The 13,651-nt window shown below is 40.6% G+C and overlaps 1 protein-coding gene across 1 annotated transcript in view; it reads right to left on the reverse strand.

Moving 5' to 3' along the window:
- Nucleotides 1-13,651, reverse strand: part of LOC120720911 (neural-cadherin-like) — a 233,486-nt gene that overhangs the window by 48,967 nt on the left and 170,868 nt on the right. The window contains exon 31 of the mRNA XM_040010769.1: nt 10,993-11,159. Coding sequence (XP_039866703.1) covers nt 10,993-11,159 — 167 coding nt within the window. The remainder of the gene's footprint in view (nt 1-10,992; nt 11,160-13,651) is intronic.

The raw sequence follows: 13,651 nt of genomic DNA on the forward strand, positions 1-13,651 counted from the left end.
TCTGATTTTTAAGCAAACAGGATTATATTTTGTACTACATATTCATTTGGGGTTTTCTTGTTCTTCTCAAAGGTAAGTTTTTAGTGCATTAAAATCAGACTAACATGACGGATTTTTACTTTGATTACATAGGAGTACTGTCGGAGTAGGAAATGGATAGTAGCCAGTGGTTTGTAAATAACTGGACATGAATAACTTGAGCTTCATACATAACATTATACTGCAGCATGTTTCTAACTAATTCTCATGACACTTTGTTTAAGGACATGACATATATTGAGGTCAGCTTGAAAGGAACGCAGATGTGAAGTGCAAATGTGACATAAAATGTGGATGTAAACTATAATTTCATATTTAGAATCCCTATATAAGAGCATATTGTCCTAAATGTTGCCAATAAAACAGACGATGTAGCATTTTAAGTACAATTTTGGATAAAAAACATTGTATCAACGTTTGGACTTATTTGACCTTAAAGAAGATGTCAGAGATCAAAGTAATGTGATATTTAGAATCCCCATATATCATTCCCTGCTTATATGCTGTCAATACAAACAATCACAGTAAGAAACAGAACTTAAATAAATAGATCTGTCTACCATTATTATCACTTTGGCCTTGAAGGAGAGGTCAGAGGTCATACTCTGGCCTTTTTACACTTTTTGTCAATTTTTGAGCAAAAAAATCGGTGGATATTAGCAAAAGTTTAATGGATTGTTACCATGACCACTCTGCACCTCAATTAAAGCTTTTTGAGCGATCACGTTTACAGATAGAATGGCGCACGCACACACACGCTATCAAAAACAAAACCTGCTTGGGGGAGGTAATTAATGTGAAAACACTAAGTATATCTCTCCTTACAGAGACCTGCTCTCAAGGGATTATCAGTCAACCTCCCTGCGAAACGATTCCTCTGAAAACAGTTTTCTTGCAAAGCAAAGCTGACGTTTGTCTATCTTCGAGCACCTTTCAAGTGTACTTTTCAGTGCTTAGTGGGCATAAACTAAATGACATAGAGCCTCTTTGTTTTGGGGCATTGGCAGAAGTCTGAGCAGCATGGATTTCAAAATCCCAGTAAACAAATTGAAACTGAGGCCAAGAAACCAAAATTTAATGGCTTTTTTCCTCATGGGAGGTCATGAAATTCAGCCTGGTTTTTGTGTACTCTTGCAGACAAAGAAACAAAGAGATCTTTCCTTGGCAGAGGAACTCTCTTAATGGCAGGATGCCATTAGAGGGAAAATATGTTGCGCTGACCTGAGTTCAAATTTCAGGTTTTAAAGCTAATGGATCAAAAGAAAGAAAAGATTCCACAAGGATGTTAAAAGATTGGATCAATAGGACAATTTGGCCAGTAGGCCAATAAGCCAGATCGATTCCATGGCGGTTAGACGTGGGGAAAATAAATAATTCCCAAAACAGAAATTTCCCAACACAGTTTAATGACTGTATGACCAGAACGTGCATTCAGGTAAACCTTTCTCATATCAAGCAATCGGATTCTACCACAAGAACGCCTACGGCCAGTTTTACTCCCTAAGCAGTGACAACATGTGTCTTACCATTTAATTACAAACACCCTGGGAAAAAGGTAATTGTCATTTCTGCTTTTGCTCTGGGCCTAGAATAAATATTAAATGAGAGAACATTGAAAGCTGGCATTTAAACTTGCAATTTGTTGATTTGTAGCACTGACACACACAGACACACGCACACACGCACACACACACACACACACACACACACACACACACACACACACAAGATTGTCCAGTACAATCTTGTGAGGAATGGGAGAGACAAAAGGAGAAAGCGACTTCATGGATGAGAGGAGAATAAGGGAGAACACCAGCACTTTCCCCCGTGTTTACACAACAAGCTGTTCTCTTCAAGGCTCAGATCTCGAGATGAAGATTTTGGCTCGGCTGTGATGCTCACCACATGTCTATCACAGAGCAATATTCAGTCCAGGAAGCTGTGTGTCTGCATGTGTGTGTGTATGAAACTCAGCTAGAAGGAGAAGAAAACCAGGATAGAACATGTCCATATGCAGTGTTAAGAGGGATTGGGCGGTGGGTGGGTTGTCCTCATTTCAATTTCAAACTGTTTCCTCCAAGTGTCCCACTGAGCATAATTTTCTCCCCTCCATCTTTGTCTGCCACTGCTGCCACATAAACAGAGGACTGAGATGAAAAGGGCAGAGGAACTGAGACAAAGAAAGTGAGATGTGAAGGAGAAGTGGGTGGCTACCATTAACGCTCTCATTCATTCTCGACAAATAAAGATTTAACAAGTGTTTTTGGGGAGGAAAACTTTGTCAAAAAGAAAACAGCCATCGCTTGCCAGCTCCCTCTGTAGCTGTCTACTGATCTCGCAGTCTTCTTTCTTTTTCCTCCTTTTCCCTTTGTCACGTCAGTCCTTCCTCCTCTGCCCATCTTTGGATTTTCCATCAATCCCACGGTCGTTTCTTCAGTTGGATAAAGTGTTGGATGGCTCCAAGGTTGTTTAGTTGGAGGACCGTGGCTCATTTCAAGGCTCTGTGATGAAGTATTAATTATATTCAGAATCCACTGGGGCAGAGCTTTCTAACCAGACACACTCACTGCCACCTGATTTTACCCCCAATTAAAGCTGAACGGAGTGGTGCAATTTGGCTCCTGCTCCGCTCCCTGGGTGGTATGTGACTGAGTGCATTTGATAGTGTGTCTTTGTGTTTTTGCACTAGGTGTGTGTGAAGGTGTGCAACTCCATTTTTCAGTAAACAGTCCCACTGCAGGGACCCTTCCATTCCCCACAGATGCTTCCTGCGACAGACTGCTCTCAGCGCCGCAGCCTTTAGTATTGCAGACATGTGCAGATGATGCATTAATCTCCCCAGTTCTCATGATTAAATAATGGTGTGTGAAGGTAGATTGTGTGCATATATGACTAGTGAAGGCATTTTTTCTTCAACTTTATTTATACTGGGGAATAGAAGGAAATTCGATGCTCAATACCAGCTTCCACTTTGCATTCGTACAATTGTTATTGCCCTTCTGCACCCATATCTGCTTGTCTGCAGAGACCTAATCTGCAGTCAGATGCTTTCGGGACTACACATCAACTTTGCCATTAAAAATAAAAACTGTTGAGCAAATGGCATCGTTTTGCATTTTTACCAGCTTAAAGGCAGATCACTTTAATTTATGTTTAATACTCTCCACGAACACCACGAGCTCCAGTTTGGTGTCAATTTTAGGAAAAAATCTACATGATCTTCACTAAACGAGGTCATTTTAAACAGAAGTGCATATTCTATTCTTTATAACGTGATCAATCACAAATTCTTCATATGTGAAAGTGACTGGCTGTGCAACTGATGAGTTTAGTTCAGGATGTCATTCTGTCTGTCATCCTGCGGTCAAGGTAATCTGCCTTGTAAAAATAAATGAGCCAAACAGCGTGAACTTAATGAAGCATTAAAACTGCAAAGCATCTTCTTGCCCAGCAAGATTTTAATGTCTTATTTAATCAGTCATCAAGCCATCAAGCAGTAAGGAATAGCCTGTCATTTAGAAATAAACTGCAAGTTGATGCAAATTTGATACTATGCAGCATGGACTGTGTAGAAAAAGCAGCTTTTGGTTTTTACAACAAGGACATGACCTTTGATTGTCATTTATGAGCTCCTTCTTTCCTTAATCTGAAAGGAACTGCTAGGGATGTCATACAAACATCAATGATCTCATGCTGGTTCTGTCTTCCCATGTCGTAATACCTGCCCTTTACCCCCTTTCGGTTCTGCTACCACCCCACTTGAGAGCTCAATATGTTAATAATAGACCCGTCAATGAGACGGGCTGATCCTATAAAGTTTCGTGCAGCAACTCAGTGCGTGAATATAACCAGAGACAAAGCAGGATGATTGGATGACAGAGTGACTGCTCGAGTGGTGCAGCTTTCTGCAGCCACACTACTGACATGGTAACCGAGCTTTGTGGTAAAATACAAAGTCTGATGAATATCTATGAAAACTTTTTTATTAAGAGCAACTACATGTGTAATTATATGATGAATAACAGTGGCTGAGCCACTTATTGTGATGGTACGCTAATCAGTCATGTTGAGCTGTTAATGCCTGGTTCAAACATCTCATGGAGCACTTATACTAAGCCAGAGTGCATTTGAAATCCAATGTCCAGATTGCTGTGCGACGTGGGTGGGCCCACCTGAAAAAGCAGGCGTGCATGGTTCACTGGACTACGCTTATAGTGTGATTGCAACTCGAGCTCCACCACGGCCCTCCAATACTTTCTCAATAACAATTACTTATGTTAAAAAATAAATTGCGAGAGGCTAAGGTGTCAGCACTTTTCCCCAAGCTGTTACTCAGGAAGCACATACACATTTTTTTCCTCATTCCTGGGTAATAAAAGTTTTTGCCTTATTGCCTCAAAGGTCTTTTTAAAGTTTGTTTTTATAACCTGTGATTAATTTGTAATCACATTTGCAAATGTCATCGTGCTGGTCACAAAAGCAAAGTTTGAAAAGAATAATAAATATTTCATCTACCTTTGAGACATTAGTAGTCAGGAAAGAAAATGTGCAGGATAAAATCTGCACTGTACTACAGAATCCAATAATAACATCTTTAATTATGTCCATGGTTAGGTATAATTAAATTTAAGCATATCTAACAAAGCTGGCAAAAAGTGAAAATTAAAGCGGTGAAAGGGTAAAATCTACATCAGTCTTTTAGTTTTAAATTGCAAAAAAAGAGCTAAAAATAAATAAGTTTAAAGTTTTCAGACTATTTCCTTACCGTAGTAATTGTGATATGAACCCACTTTGTGATATACAGCAAAAGACTGCTATGCGTAATGTAGTACGACCGAGTGAAATTCAGCTCCCGTCTACTTCATTTTATCTCAGTAGTCAATAGAAGATTAGTGCCATAGAATCGGTGTGTTCGTGTGCATTCACTCACTGTGACAGAAAGCAAAGATCCCAGTGAGCCAAAATATGGGTCATTCTCACTGCGAGGTAATGAGACTGAAGAGAGGAGCAACGCTCCCTTTACGATGAATATTAATTCTGAAGACACGAACACAAACACTGAGCGCAGGAATTTCCTGGTTGGTTAAGTCGAGGCCGATGGTCCAAAAATCATGCTGGAGCTCGTGAGCTAATTCAAAAATAATTACTTAGTGTAATGGTTCATACTTTTCTTTTTATATGAAAGATTCGAAATGACTAAATTTGCCACGGAATAATTTAATATAATGTTTTTATATAAAACCCACAAGATAATTCTTGTGTGTTTTTGTTTAATTGCAGTATAAATTAGTACTTAAGTAACAGTGTGGTCATAATCAATATCAGCAAATAAGCTAATATCTTGACTACGTCTATGTGAAATATCTGCATGTATCAAAGTTAGTTCCAATTCTTAAAATTCTTGGGCTGCAAACTATTATACCTACTTTTTGTATATTTAAATAACATACATCTATATATTTGATATAAAGCTGTCTCTGTGACCATGGTCAGCGCTGACTGAAGCTTCTACATGAAAAGAAAAGAGTAAAGCTTTTTCACGGTGACTCTTCCTTTTGGATTCTAACGTCCGATGTTGTTTGAGTAATAAGAGATGCTTGGCTGTCTTCTAGGTTTGAATTTCAACATTATGAACATCACGAATGGATCCCAAATGCAACAGTTAGGTAGAGAACAGAGAGGCTGTGGCTATCCTTTCCTAAAGATCCTCCTTCACTCAGGGCAGGGCTGCAAACTACCTCAGATACTTCTGATGTTCCCTGTTGCTCTATTCACCATGAGAAATTCAAAACATGGGAAACAAGTAAGTGAAGCTTTAAAATAACTTATGTGTGTTAATATTTGCAAGATGATTTCCTCACGCACAAACTTAGTCACTGAATACTTTTTATTACACCCTTTTTATTTTATGTGCGCTTTTTTAAAGGAATATTATACATTTTCATTGCAATGTAGATTTTATTAAATAATATTTATCTGTGAAGCAGATACCTTCTCTGGATGACATTTCCTTGGCCTATAGTAGCACTAAAGGAAGGTTGCAGTCATTTGTGATCAGGATGTGTCCTTCAACATGCACGTTAAACAAATACGCAGCACTGCTTTCTTTAATCTGGACAGTATCACTAAAAGTAGTGAAAAGAACGATGCTGAAAAGTGAATTCATGCATGTATTACTCCTAGGCTGAACTATATTATAAATGATAATTCAGTATTATCAGTTTGTTTTCAGATCTCTCTATAAAGCCTTCAGGTAGCAAAACGCTGCAGCAAGAGTACCGAAGAGAGTAACATCATTATCTTCCCTTTATTGGCTCCCTGTTGAATCCAGAATTGAACTTAAAATCTTTCAACTCACATACAAAGTCTCCAATAATTTGGCCACATCATATTTTGAAGACCTCATAGTATCACTTCATCCTAACAGAGCACTTCACTCTCAGACTGCAGGCTCACTCGTGGTTCCTAGAGCTGCTAATAGTTCTCAACTTGGATTGGAGGGGTCGACACTCTCCCTACTTTTAACATTAGGCTTAAAACTTTCCATTTTGACAATCTGATAGGGTTCGATCAGGTGACCCTGAACCATCCTCATCACACTACAGTCACACTGGGGCAAACACTGGTTGGAGACTGTGGTATGACCAAAATTATTATTGACAGTGTCCAATGGATGTGCAACCTCGTTGCCTTTGAAATCATTGCTTAGAACAGTGTTTCCCAAGAAATGATCAGGTCTGCCGTGGAAGATTATCTGGTTCCACCTGATTAGTACTCTAAGCGATCGGCGTGAGTAACGGGGAGAACAATTACATTCTCTTCCACCAGAGGGCAGTACAACTACCTGCTCTAATTAAATGTGTTGCCAACTGCAGGTAAAACAGAAGAAGACAGAGAGGAAATTACATAATAGTCATGCTGTGAGACGACACAGCGCGTAATAGCAATAGATAAATATGTGAAAAGGAAAAGTAGTCAGTCTGACCTGGTCCCGGAGAAAATTCCTAGCATGAGTAGTGGTCAGAAGAAGGCAACAAAGGTATACTGGGGACAAACCGAGCCAATTCCGCTGTGCCTGGTCTATGGGGAAAAATGATCATGCTTTTTGTGACATTTTTGTTTGGTGCTGTGCCACGTGATTTTTCCAATGTGAAATATGTGCCATGGCTCCAAAAGGTTGAGAAACAATGGCTTAAAAGACGGGGGCCAGTCCCGTGACCACCTGCAATCAGCTCTAGTCTACAAAATGACTTTGGTGCATCAAAATGGCAAAAGATCAGCAATAATTGAGTCATACTGCCAATTACACGCAACGTGTTTGTGATAATGCAGCGATTAACCGTGTAAACTCGTCAAAAAGCTGCAAATCTGTTGCCATCTATGAAAAGAAACTCCTGAAGGAAGTTGCTGCAGAACGTCAAAATTACATAGACAGCTTTTATACAGCAATACAACCAGAACAGAACCAGTTGGAAACCAACAGAGCTGATCCCCTATCCACCTATCGCGATTATCGAGACACATTGCAGATGAGTTGTGCTCATCGGTGCAGTGTTGGAAACCTGTCTATGTTTATAAATTAAACATGAATTAATAGCACACCTTCATTAGTCTGCCTGAGAGTGATTGCAGTCAGTCCAAGTCAGACCAAGATTGTTTGGAGGCAGATTCCCCTCCACCACCAGGTGACCTATGCAACTGTCCTCCGGTTGAAAGCGGTCACACGGAAGTTGACGGTACTGCACACACAACACCAGGGCATCCAGTTTGCACCGCAGATGGCTGTCACTCCACGAGCCTGGTTCTGTCAGAGGCATTGTTTCTTCCCACTGTCGCCAAGTGCTTGCTCATTGGGCTCGTCTGATATTTCTCTTTAATATTGTAAGGCCCTTACCTCACAGTATGAAGTGCCTTGAGGCTACTGTTGTAAATTCAATTGAATTTCATGCACGTAAAATTGTTACAGCACAAAAAACAGTGGTTCAAAAAACAGGAACTTTATCAGTAATCAGAGAGACTAAAGTCATTTAAAGAAGAGAGCCTAATATGTTTTGTAATATCTTTTACTAAGCATACTGTTGGATGTGAAGCCATACACAAACAGAAGGGGCTCCTCACAATGTAACAGTGTATCCAACCAAGAGTAACACATACTAATTTCTTCCTCTGATTAAAAGCAATCAAAACTATTACAGTGAAAAATATAATCTTAGCAGGCAGTAAACGGTTATGTTTCCACCAAGAACTCAGCAGGGTTTCCAATGTTTCACTGCTCTGCACTCAGGAATAAATGCACTATTTATGGTAGATAAACGATGTGCACTCGCTCCCCATGTGGCTGTGCTGATGGAGCAATGTGATATTTAGGAGGGAGTGTGGGAATGGATGAATAGAAAGGATAGGCAGATGGAGATCAGAGGAGATTTAAACGGCTGCCATGGTATGGATAATCATCATCATTTAAGACACAGATGTTTGATCAATACGTGTGGTTTGAGTGTGGGGCAAAAGACAGGGAAAGGCACGAGTAAAGAACTGGGAAGGTGCGCGGTGAGCATCTATACTCGTTTGTAAAACACGGTGGAAAATGCATACAGAGAAATCAGATGTTGATCCACCATGTACAGTAATAACATCTGGAAAGCATCTGATTGGCAACAGCGTTATTTTCTTGCATGACAATGATGCCAAACACACAACAGAACACTATCAGTCCTGGACTGGCCTCCCCAGAGCCTGCAGCTCAACATTACTGAAGCAGTGTGTGATCACCCAAAGAAGCCTTTTGAAGGCTGGAGAACGATTCCTAAAGACTATTTAAGAGACTAAATAACGCTTGTGTAAGAGAATTCAGGCTGTTTCTGTCTGGCTTTACTTTATATGCTGTATTTCTGTGTATGTTTCCAAGTGTTTTAATCAGATGCTGCACTTCTTTCCCATTTTCCTGACAAATAATAATAATTATTCACATTATTCAATAATAATAATAATTTGCAGTTGTTTGCACACAAACCAATTATTCTAAACAAGTGTCAGAAGTCAGACGTCCTCTGTATATACTGGTAAGCCGCTACAGGCCCGGCCAAGGTTTAATATGTTCCATCGATGATTAAGATTAGCGTAGTGCAATGATGTGACTGTTTTCATTTTATAAACTGATGGATGGAAAACATTAATTAAAAAGAAGACATGCAACAACACAAAACAACAACAACAAGTGAACATCTGGATATTAACAGCTGGAAAAAAAACTGTTGAGAAACCAAAAACAGTAAAGTAAAGACATACATCTGTTTCTGGTTGTTTCGAATGTCTTTTATCTGCCCCTGAAAGGAAATGTTGTTTGGAAACAGGAGATGTACACCTGTGATGATTTCCCTCTCACTGCCTTAGGTGGGGGCCCCAAGAAGTCAAAGGTAAAAAACAAAAAGTTGTTTACTTTGTTTACTCCTGTCACATCTGTGTGGTTGGCCAAAGCGTCTCACTGAAAGCTGTGTGCCTCCTTTAATTTATTCATTCACTTTTTGTTGACTTGTCTGGCTCATTAGGTCTTGAATTCACATAAGTGACCATGATAAATGAGCATAAATGTCTATTTACTTTTAAATATTTAATCAGTCTGATCCTACGTGAGTTGTCCCTACAGTGTACAAATTCAGGTGATAGCTTTGTATAAAATGCAAATAGATTCATTGTCCTACCAAACTTCACTGGGAATCTAAGGAGCTTGGAGAGAAAAGCGTCTGGACTTCTTTAAGTTTCTTGAAGATGTTTGCCCTCTCATCCGAGAAGCTTCTTCAGTTCTAAGATCAACTGGTGGAGAGTCCCAGATTTTAAGCCCTATGGGAGGGCCCCCAAGAGTGTCATGGACCCCCTATTGATCCTCTACCTAATCACATGTGAAAACGGGTGTGGGTCACAATCAGCCGAGGTTTCGGGTGAACCAACTGTGAAACCTACCCCCCTATCATGTGATTTACTGAGGTCAAATGGCCCAGGGTGTGAGTGAGCGTTAAGGCGTCTGGGAAGGAAACTGGATTGTAAGCCGCTGCCTCTGTTCAAAGATGGTTGTTCACAGTGGACATAGACGCTTCTTTCACTCCTCTTTCAAACCATCTGTCTTCTCTGTCCAAAATGTGAACGTTGGAATCCTCGAAGGAGTAGTGCTGGGATTGTACTTCAGTGTGCTGAAGAAGCTTCTCGGATGAGAGGTCTTCAAGCAACTTAAAGAAGTCCAGATGCTTTTCTTTCCAAGCTCCTTAGACTTCAATGTACTTCCCAGTGTACTTCAGACCCAGCCATACACTCAGACAAAAACCAGTTCATCCAAAAGACAAAAAAAAAAGCAAACTTAATGTATGCTGTACAGTGTCTACATTGGAGAGACCAAACAGCCACTTCATGAATGCATGGCACAGCATACAAGAGCCACCTCAACGGCACAAGACTCGGATGTTGCATCTTAAGGACAAAGGTCACTCCTTTGAGGATGCCAACGTTCACATTTTGGACAGAGAAGACAGATGGTCATGACTCTCCACCATTTGCTCTTAGAACTGAAGAAACTTCTTGGACGAGAGATGAAACATCTTCAAGAAAGTCCAGACGCTTTTCTTTCCAAGCTCTTTAGACTACGATGAATTCACACATGGCTACAGAAACAAATTATGTTAACTGTTACTTTTGTTGCTTTTACCTCTTTTCAAAAAGTGTCTGTTGCATAGGTATCATTATAGCAAGAGAAAGTGCATGTCATAAGAGCAGTGGGTGGATAAAGAAAATGCCTGCAGTTGCTACAGGATAAAGAGTAGAGCAGAATCTGAAACTGTTCATGAAGCGAGAACGTAAAATAAAATTGCTTTCCACACAACAAAGCCAAACCTAAACTCACAACCTGCTATGAAAAAATTCTGAAAGTGAGGAAAAGTGATGACTCCATCTTCCTGCACTCACCTCCAGACGTAAGTATTCACTTTGCTCCTTTGAGATCAGACTGAAAAGGACACTGCTGTGTTTACGGGTTCGAACCAGGACTTGGATCCATGTCCTCCGGGCAGGCAGCGGGGACGCCAACTGGTAACGCACGTGACTGTGGCCATCAAAGGAGTACTCTGGGACCTCTGGTGTTGGTGGATACAAACACATAACCACACACAGAGGTCAGCCACATAGTGCTGTGTTTAAACAGGATTTCAAGTGCAAAACATAATTCTTAGACAGTCTGGATGCTGCTTTCCTCCACAGAGAAGACACCACAAGTCACTTCAGCTAAATCAGTTTTAAAAAGTCCGGTGCTGGGGACAGAAAGAATATGTTAAATGCACAAGATAGAATATGCATGTTTGGTTTAGCTCGGGTTCTTCTGTCTAAGAGTTTGAAGTTTTCACAGAAGTGGATTTTGTGCGTGCCTCTCAGAATAAACCAAGCACACCTAAAACTCTCAAAGCCATTCTTCCATCTCACGGCGTACGCAAGTGAAATTTTCTTCTATCGCTTTCACACCTCTTCCTTTTCTTTGTCTCCTTCCCTTGTAACTTTGACAAAGTCGAGTGGTTCATGAGAGCTCACTTGAAGGCAATGTCAAATCAATTTTTTTTTTTGGGGTGCTTCTAGGCATGGAATATGCAGCTGATCAGCCATGTCCTCTTGAAGCTCCCAAAACTCCATCTCAAATTTTACTTTGCCTCTCAAGGCCACAGGCTGTTTATATAAAAACATAACAACACCATCAATTTTACACCAACAGTCTCACGTTATTCAACGATGGCTTGTCAAATACACAAAATACTTTGAAGTAGAAGTGAGGGTATTTGTTTTCCTTTCCTCTTCTTTTTTTATTTTCCATGTAGACTCCAACAGAGTACAGGGCAAATACTTAAATTAAAGAGTAAAAGAATTAATAGTGAATTTTGCAAGTTTTTGTTTTACAAGATGAGAGTGACTCACTATCATTCGTTCAGTTCAGTTAATACTGCATCGCATTGCAGATTTATTCCAAAAAAAAGAGACTTCCTTGTAATTTTCTTACTTTGCAAAGCAATCCACCGGGGTAAATTGGAACTGGGCTGCATGTTAAACACAGATGGTTTAATCTGTTAAGGACCGGAGCGCTATTTGTCATATAAGACATAACAGAAAAAAAGAACCATTTGTACAGACTGCACACCAAATCTTGGCCTGTTACGATTTCAGATTCTACATTCGAGTCGTGTCTGAGTCTCACTGTGAAATAGGAGGCAGAAACCAAACAAGACCGTAAAGCCTGGACTAGTGTGCTGCGATCAGCAGAAAGCATGACTGAAGGTGTCCTCCTCAACTCCAAGGATGTGTGCGAGAGGCCACGTAGGACCTGAGCCATTAAAGAGCCAATCTCAGTCCAATAAAAGTCTGCAATAAGCCAATTGTCTCCACAACCACACGACCAGCACAGAGAGGCTCAGAAGAAGCCATCTTCTTTAGGCCAAGGGGCAGGGTAGGTTGCTTGGTGAGTAAAACAAAAATTACACTGCAGTGTACTTCTGAGATTGGAAACTGATGGAGTGCCGTTAGCGTCTTCTTGAGTCATCCTTGCCTGCATTTATATATCTGCGATACACTTGGAGCATTGTCATGGCTAGTTGGCGATGTCCCGGGTATCGCTTCACAAAGCTACTTACCCCCATTATTCAATTTGTTTAGTTTAAACCCTAAAAGTCAACGCAGCACATCCTAATTTTTATGGAAGAATTCATAGACGCTGCCAATGAGTGACAGCAGTGAGGTCTGGTAGTCTCAGGATCTCGTCTCTACTTTTTGCAGATGGTGTGACCCTGCTGGGTTTATTCAGTAGTGACCTCCAGCTCAGCCTGGGACAATTTGCTGTGCTGAGTGTAGTCGGACTGAGAATCGGGAACTACAAGTTTGAGGCTGTGGTTCTCAGACAGAAAAGGGTTAACTGCCTACTTCAGGTTAAGGATTAGTTGACACATTAAGTGGAGGAGTTCAAGTATATCAGGGTCTTGCTCACAAGTGAGAGTGGAGTAAAGCAGAGCAGGAGATTAACAGATGCTTTGGCACGCTGTTCATTACGGTGAAGAGAAAGCTGAGTGTGAAGCTAAAGCTGTCGATTTACTTGTTGACTTTCTGACCCTCACCTAAAGCCACAGGCTGCTGGGAGTGACTGAAAGAATAAGAACAACGTACAAGAGAGCAGACAGACCTCATTCTGATAGGTGTCTGGGTTGAACCGTAAAGTTAGGGTCAAGAGCTCAGTCATTCAGGAGGTGATATAGGGATCTCCCCAGGATGCCTCCTGGATTACAGATGTGTTTCGGGCATGTCTAACCTAAAGAGGCCCGTAGGACATGTTGGAGAGAGATTATGTTTCTCAGCTGGTCTTATGTCCCTCTTAAATAGAGTTGTTCCTTCCCACTGTCTCAAGTGCTTGATAAAAGGGGGTCACTTGATAGTTGGAGTCTCTCTCTGCTATTTTAGGCTCTTTACCTTACAATAAAGTATCTTCAGGAGACTGTTGTGATTTGGTGCTGTGCAAATAAAACTGAAATGAACTGAATGCCACTAAAACTATTTTAAAACATTAACTTCTGGCATTTCCGGGTGAATAAAGTTGGGT

Source organism: Simochromis diagramma, unplaced genomic scaffold (assembly GCF_900408965.1).
Source record: "Simochromis diagramma unplaced genomic scaffold, fSimDia1.1 OVJJ01000603.1, whole genome shotgun sequence".
Lineage (NCBI taxonomy): Eukaryota > Metazoa > Chordata > Actinopteri > Cichliformes > Cichlidae > Simochromis > Simochromis diagramma.